Source organism: Dendroctonus ponderosae, unplaced genomic scaffold (assembly GCF_020466585.1).
Source record: "Dendroctonus ponderosae isolate FM_Combo_2020 unplaced genomic scaffold, Dpon_F_20191213v2 Dpon_F_20191213_10, whole genome shotgun sequence".
Lineage (NCBI taxonomy): Eukaryota > Metazoa > Arthropoda > Insecta > Coleoptera > Curculionidae > Dendroctonus > Dendroctonus ponderosae.
The window spans coordinates 7687308-7694691 of record NW_026017111.1 but is presented as its reverse complement, the minus strand read 5'-3'; the positions used below and the strand labels follow the sequence as shown (position 1 = coordinate 7694691).

Below are 7384 nucleotides of genomic sequence, written 5' to 3'. Positions count from 1 at the left end.
AATATCTAGATATTGATTATTTGTTGTTACAAAATAAAATAACATATAATAGAACATATTATTGCATTAAAAGTTAATAATAATAGTTGTGACACTTTATTTGAACTTAATCTTGAGCGTTTTTCATAAATTGACCCTACCTTCTTTAGAAAATATAAGCTCAACATCTGGTTTAACAATTGTCTCCGATGAAAATCACCAAACAACTAGGTAGTAATATTTTACACGATCAGAACTTTGAATCGTGCAATACAATGCAAATGGACATCATCTGGGCAGCATCTGGCGAGCTGAATAAAAGTTGGAAGCTGAAGAAAAAGTTTGATACCCGGCCATCCACGGTACAATATTCTATACACGAATGACGTTTTGGGTAATTTATAGCATTTTTTTAAATGTTATTTCCAGAATGAAGCAAGAATCAGGATGTGGGCACACTGCTTCAGAATCGGCGCTGGAATCAACACCAACATGGCATTGGAGAGTATGAACAATTTTTGCAAGAAAAACCACATTTGGTTTTTCATTAAGAGGAAAGCGAATATAACGGTGGAGACATTATTGGACAAATTTAATAATCTGGTAGATGCAAAAATGTGGAAAAGAATTACAAATATGAATAGACCAAATGCAAATAATTATCAAGAGAGAATCACCACAAAGACTCATAAAATGATGGAGAAAATGAATACGAACTTAATTCAGGAGGTATATTTCGGGGAATTTAAAGTAAAATCTGCGGTGAGTGAGCGATAAAATCATTTTTTTTGCGTATAAATGAAAATTTTTAAAAATATATGGATAATAATAACAAATTCCTTTTCCCTTTTACTTCAGAAAAATCCCTAGAACTGGGGAAAAATTCCCTAGCATGGCATCGCTGCTTGGAAGGGTGGCAAAATCGAACGGAGCTCGCCACGCGCTTCCGATCCCTCAACACCTGCACAACAGATCAATCACAGTTTACATTTAAACGCTGTAAAAATCACGTCTGTCTATCGCAAAGATAACCACGACTGATCCGATATTTTCAACCGATTGCCAGCTAAAACAATAAAAGCAAGCTTTCATATATTAAATAATTTAATGGATACTAATTAATTTCACTTGCATCTTAGGTATTGCTCGTCACATCCATCTCTAGCCTACAGTATACTCATCCTGGTAGTTCAGTACTGGGAATCAGTTCGTTCCTTAACACAGCCACATGTAAAGAGGGAAACTCAATCTGTCCTATTATGGATCTTCAGATGTCGAGTCAAATGGGCCTTTTGCGAAAACCTCTTGTTGCAGAACTCGCACAGAAAAGCCTTCTCGCCCGTGTGCACCAAAAGATGCTGCTGCAATTGGCCCTTGGTGGAAAACGTCTTCCCGCACACTTCACAGTGGAAATTCTTCTCGCCTGTGTGTATTTTGATGTGAGTGGTCAAGTTGCTGGAGCTGGCAAACCTGGAAACTTCCAAACTCAATTTCAGCCCTAAGATTTAGGATATCAAGCACCTTTTGGAGCAATAGTTGCACTTGTAGGGCCGTTCCGAGGTGTGTACGGCAATGGTGTGCTTTGTTAGCTGCTGTGTGGTTGCGAAACCCTTATTACAAGCGGCACACACGTGGTTCTTCTCTCCAGTGTGGGTCTTCATGTGCGTGTGCAAATGACCGCCGTTGATAAAGCTGCAATTCACCAATTTACAGTAGTCTCAAGCAAATATCACCGCTCTATGCACCTTTTCTGGCACAAATGGCACACATAGGGCCTTTCTCCAGTGTGGATCCTCACGTGGTGCACCAAACTGGGCTTCGTCTTAAAGGCCTTACCGCAAGTGTTGCACTGATGGACTTTGCCATGTCTCGTCGCCTTTCCACTTTCTAAGCTTAGATTTTCCAACTGCAATAGTCACTTTTAAGTAGTTTAACCTGGAAACCGATTTTTGTTCAATTGTGCTCTTACCTTAATAGGGCTGTTATACTTCTCTTCTTCACTAGGGTCGACTTTGAAGTCTCCAGGGGTTGCCTTAATGGATTCATCAGCACTACAGCTTACTTCCAGGTTGGCGAATTTTTTCTCAGTTGGCTGGATGAAAATGAACGTTAAGCCACGCAAGGATTAGTGTGGAGGGTTTTACCTGGCAGGGGGCGAATATGGCCGCTTCCGCCACACCTCCAACTAGGGGTTGATCACCAGGTGGAATATCCACGCCGGCAGCATGTTCTTTGGCGTCAAAGCCTTAAAAATACAATATTCAGTTCGATAAATATCTTAACTTCGGTCCATCTTGCCTGGAAAATTCGGCGCGGCCGGACAGCTTTCAAAACACTGCCTCAGCTTCAAGTCCGAGGACTCGCACAGCATTTTGAACTGAAAGGATATGTTCAGTCGCGAAATGCACCTCTGGCAAATGTACCCCGGTAGGCCGTCTCCCTCTTGCACCTAAACAAACCGTGTCCAATCACCAGGCTCTGTAATCGGCCATTTAAGGCTCACCTGAATTGAGGCACAAGCCATTATAAGCAGGGAAAAGTGTGGCGGTTTTATGGGGTCGAAAATCGGCGTCAACTTGCCGCTCTTTTCCAGACATATTCGGCAAATGTTACTGATATTCAACGATAAGTAATAGCTCAGGATTTGACTGCTTTCTCTTTGAACGTCCTTTTTCAGAAATGCCATTGCTGTTGTTGTTATTGTTGTGTTTGACATTGATGTCACATACGGTCGATCGTCTTGTGCTCTCTTGCCAATGCAGGTGTGCGAACGAGATGGCGCCATTTTTTACTTGAAGCGGGTTATGCAAAAGAAGAAGACACTTTTACAATGTTGCCTTCACGACTATTTTCCGTGCGATGCCCGTGACGTCACCGGCAGAGCCCATAAAACCCAACCTCGCTTTTCTTATTCCATATAATTAACACATTGTTCCTGGTGTTAAGCAAGCAAAAGTTCATTAAGTGAATGTTCTCATTTATTCTGATTTAGAGTCTGGTTGTTTATGCAGACCGGAGTTTGACATTTAGTTTCTCAAAAGTTAGAAGTTAGAGCCACTTTTTGCGCACGTTGTGTGTGAAAAAGGTTCGATTTTGCGTCAGCCTCATTCGCTAAGATTCCATTCGCTAAGATTCATTTCGTTTTGGTAGCACTTTGCCTACAGAAAATTTGGTCAATAATGCATCAAGTCGCGTAAGTCAAAAAAATCTACTCGTAGCTCAGTCTCCCGCTTTTCCAGCTCCTTTGACTTTGTCAGTCGGTTTTTCAGGTCATGTACTTCTTCCTCCAGTAGAAGCTTGTTCTTTAAGTTGTCTTTCAGCCGCGTGAAATTCTCTTTAAGCTGCTCATTTTCCTTTTCGATTTCCGCGAACTTTGCCAATTTGTGGGCTTGTGTATGAAAACACTCAATATTAAGAACGATTTAAATGGGCATTGCTTGATAGCCAACTTTTGCTTGTTGCTGGGCCTCCAGATAGTCCTCTTTAGCCATTTTCAACTGCCTAATTTGACTTTTGGCCTTCTGCAGCTCGACCTTGACCTGCTCTATTTTGATATCAGTCGAGTTCTATTCGTTTAGCTGTTTTGCTAGAACAAATAGGTTATAAAACGTTTGGAAAAGCCCATTCAGTCGGAAATTAGTCAAATAACTAACCAAGTTCGGTGGCCAACTTCTTTGGGGCTTCACCATCTTCTTCTGCTGCATGCAAGACATACTGCAGTTCTTCAATTTTTCTCTTCAACTTAAATGACTCGATGCTGCTTTCGCACAATGCGAGTCATTCTTCAAGTCTGCAATTTTCCTTTTCCAGGGCCGTTATCTCCTCGTCAGAGACTACCTTCAATTGCTCGTACTTGGCTTTAATCTAAAACAATTACATGGTCTTTAAGGCATTTGGGCAAGGCTCACTAATTACCTCTGAGAGTTCCCACTTTACTGCAGTCTCTTTTCTCCTAACAGTCTGAAGATGATCTCCCAGCTCTTCAATATTCTTCATATCGTATTCAAGCTGTCYCTTCAAAGATTTAGTTTCACTGTCGAACATCTCCTCCATAGCTTTTCGAGCATTGTGCATCTGCTGGATTCGGTGCTCCAAATCAAGCATGGTGGCTTTAGCTGTCCGCAGTTCGTGCCTTAGATGATTTACCTCCATGGGTGAAGCCCGGCAAGATAGGTTAAGTGTGCTCTCTCTTTTCAGCCTTTTTAAGAGCATCTCTTTATACATGCTACTCTCTAACGAGCACGAGCTTAAAGTCCGTTTCAGCGGAGTTTTGTCGGGCTCAGCCATGTTCGGATTGCCGACCGTATGCAGTTCCCTAACGATTTTGATTATGGTTTCATTCACTTTCGTCGTCTGGTTCATTTTACAAGAGAACCAAGATTGAATAGCTTAAAGTGTGTCTTCAAAGCACACGTAAACACTCCAAAGAAAAACTTTGTGCCTCATGATGGGAAAAATTGTCTCATGATGGGAAAAATTTTGTGCGAAATGAACTGTTCATCACAATGCAATAAACTACTGACTTTTAACTGATTTATAGATTAATACTGAAATGATTATGAATAAATGGTAGAGAAAAGAGAAGAAAGAAGCACTGATCACAATAAACACAACATGAGCGACATAAATGTCACAATTTCAAACCACAGTTTCAAACTAGTAATTTGTTCTCTGCAAACGTCGGATCTTAGTAGGAATAGTTTGATAATCAGTGTCATAAAACGACGTTTCCACCAACACACGTTATTGTATAATGGATTGCTTACTACACATGGATAAATTGTGTACAGCCGCTCTGTAGACGCAAATGGCAGAAGCAGACGAGTCCTTTGCCATGTTGCCCTGTGGACTACATTTTGAGTATCATTTGTCTGTGTGCAAGGGAGATAAAAGCAATTGGCTTGACAATGACGTCACTCTCATTTCGAGGTTATGTGTTTGTGTGTTGTGAAAATTTAGTTTCAAGCTGAGGTTTTAACGGTTTTCAGCAGAGACAACTTCTTATCGCTGGTTTTTAGTTTATTTTTCCACCGAAATAATGTCGGACGCATGGGAGGAAATTCAGGCGGTGCAACGGAAGCGCAACAGCCTCAGGGAGCGACTGGAAAAGCGCAAAAAGGAGCGCCGAGACATTCTGGGGTCCAGCTTGCATAGCTGCAACAGCTCAGACTTGGCGAGTTCTACCTCTGCACCCGGGCTTTCAAAGGAGGAGGTGAAGCCAAAAAACGAGGACGGCTTTGAGGCCCAATTGCTGAAAGTCGACCCCGAGCTGGAAAAAGAGCTGCTCAGGCACCTGGCGGATGTTACACTACAACTACCGATGTGTTCGTTCGATTTAGTCGCCACCCTCAAGACCAGCGCCTCACATAAACAAGTCAGCAATTTGCTGCAGAAATTCGCCACTCAGAAGCTGATTCTAGTGAAAGACACCGTTAGAGATGGAGTGAACACGCTCGATGTAGCCTCAGTTGAAGTTTCAAAGGTGAGGGCGAATAGCTAAGACCTTTCGATGATTGTCTGTGTTTTTTTTATCAGGTCAATGCGATGATTGCCGAGCTATTTGATGAACAACAGCCCAACGTGGGGGGAACAGCCAAGCGGAAAAGGGAGGAAGCCGAAGCTGTGGAGAGTCTGGAGGAGGAGAGACGCAAAAAAGAGAAGAAGGAACCAAAGACTGACATTCTGGTAGGTGTGACTTGAAAGCCTGGATGTTGATTGGGCAAAATTTGGGCTGCTTTTAGTCGCTGCTGTCGATGCCCTCCACTAAGGAGAAGGAAACCAAGAAGATCGGCGAGGAGATTTTGGTGCTGCTTAGTAAACCCACTGCCAAAGAACGATCGCTGACCGAAAGATTCAAGTCGCAAGGTACTACTTACACTTATTCCGGTATTATTCCTCGATTTATTGGCCAATTATTGAAGTAATCTTTTCGGTCATCATTGACTTTGCACTTTGATATTGTTCTCACAATAAATCGATGCAATTTTAGTGAAAACCCAACATACATTTCAATAGTTCTATTGCTTTTTATAATTAATTTTGATATATTTTAATGACACATGACGTTTGCTTGTCATGTCATGTGTCATTGGTCATGTTGATGACTTTTGCGTTGACGGTGGATTTGTGCTTTTCAAATAAACCATTATTTCATAAAGAATAATCGGCAAAAGCGAGACAGCATTGAGATCATTTAATACTGCTTCGAGAATTTATGCCCGGTATGGCAACAACGCTCGACAGACGATTGAAGACGTGCGCAGATATTTTTTTCTTAACCTTCCGCACCAGTCACTGACGGCTAAACGTAGGAATAAGGTCTCATTAATGTGCATGCGTTAACTGCAGATTTTTAGCTGCTGATCAGCTGCGTGATTAGCAGTCTTCATCTATGATTAACAGTGGAGTGGGCGCTATCTATCTCACTCTTAATCAATGCCGTTTATGTTCAAGTTTCGTATTTAAAATTTTCGGTATTTGAAATATATTATTATGTATAGATATTAGGCCTATCGACCTTCCAAAATTGCCTGTTTCTTCTGCAATTCGGCCTTCCCAGCATAAGGCGTGCAAAGGCAACATCAAATCCCAAAGTTCCTGTTAAACATGCGAGTTCCTAGTACTTTCATATTATTGATAAATGTTATTATACTGATGGCTTGTGCCTGGATTTCGTTTGATCAAAAAGAGTAGATTTCATAGGATCTCTCTGCCGCGTTGCCGGTTTGATATTTCCAATGCGAACGAAATGATAACCCCAGAGAAATACGGATTTCTGTGGATACCGTTTTTATCTATGGTGGATTCTAGCACGTTTTTAGTTCAGTGGCTGTTGTTGAAGTTCATGCTAATTCTATCGTTAGTGATTTATGCAATTAGTTCCCGCAGTAAAGATTTGGATTCTCTGAGTTTTAATAGTAATGGAACTTGTTTGGTTTTTACTGTTTTCTGCTTTCTAAAATAATGAACATATATATTTAAATGTTGTCTATGACCTTCACTTTCATTAAAATGTGTGTGATGGCTGTGAAAAATCAGAAAAATATGCGGCATCACATTTTTTCTCCTATAAGATTGCATCTTAAACACAAACAAACATTAACTAGAAACAATTAATTTTAAAAAAGTAAACGACTATGACACTCGTTGAATGCGTTTCGTCCCTGGCATACCCATTGGACTCGTCAGTAAGGCTTAGGTAGGCCCATGGTGGGCCATAGCTTAGACGTCCGATACAGTATATAGTTAAGTTCTATATTGTTGAGGCGGATTCATTTTTTTGCAAACTTCTTTTTGGATAGTTCGCCTCAGACTCAGACAGAATTTCCTCACGTCTTTTATTACAGATTGATAAATAGTGCTCCTATTTCGCAATAAGAACGAATTATTTATCAAAAAGTAATCA

At 41.0% G+C, this 7384-nt stretch overlaps 3 protein-coding genes and 1 long non-coding RNA gene across 5 annotated transcripts in view; 2 read left to right on the top strand and 2 right to left on the bottom strand.

The window, feature by feature from the left end:
• The first annotated feature begins 224 nt into the window (after nt 1-224).
• Nucleotides 225-1074, top strand: LOC125502806. Of its 2 annotated transcripts, XR_007280549.1 has the most exons (3): nt 225-341; nt 409-741; nt 838-1074. It is a non-coding gene; the product is annotated as an uncharacterized LOC125502806 (long non-coding RNA). The 2 variants fall into 2 exon arrangements; XR_007280550.1 differs by lacking the exon at nt 225-341 and having other exon boundaries at nt 389-741.
• LOC109546136 (zinc finger protein 32) lies at nt 1066-2757 on the bottom strand. The gene is made up of 7 exons (XM_019916967.2): nt 2483-2757; nt 2278-2428; nt 2124-2224; nt 1949-2071; nt 1725-1885; nt 1501-1671; nt 1066-1449 (listed from the first exon to the last, which is right to left on the bottom strand). Exons 1-7 carry the CDS (start codon nt 2693-2695, stop codon nt 1224-1226), a joined length of 1146 nt encoding a protein of 381 aa, XP_019772526.2. The 5' UTR covers nt 2696-2757; the 3' UTR covers nt 1066-1223.
• Nucleotides 2758-2935: 178 nt separating this feature from the next.
• On the bottom strand, nt 2936-4657 carry LOC109546137. Its single transcript, XM_048662117.1, has 3 exons — nt 3895-4657; nt 3633-3843; nt 2936-3565 (listed from the first exon to the last, which is right to left on the bottom strand). Exons 1-2 carry the CDS (start codon nt 4339-4341, stop codon nt 3757-3759), a joined length of 534 nt encoding a protein of 177 aa, XP_048518074.1. The 5' UTR covers nt 4342-4657; the 3' UTR covers nt 2936-3565; nt 3633-3756.
• Nucleotides 4658-4887: 230 nt separating this feature from the next.
• Nucleotides 4888-7384, top strand: part of LOC109546131 (N6-adenosine-methyltransferase subunit METTL3) — a gene marked incomplete at its 3' end in the record, with an annotated part of 29650 nt that continues 27153 nt past the window's right edge. The window contains 3 exon segments of the mRNA XM_019916960.2: nt 4888-5461; nt 5515-5664; nt 5721-5844. Coding sequence (XP_019772519.1) covers nt 5018-5461; nt 5515-5664; nt 5721-5844 — 718 coding nt within the window.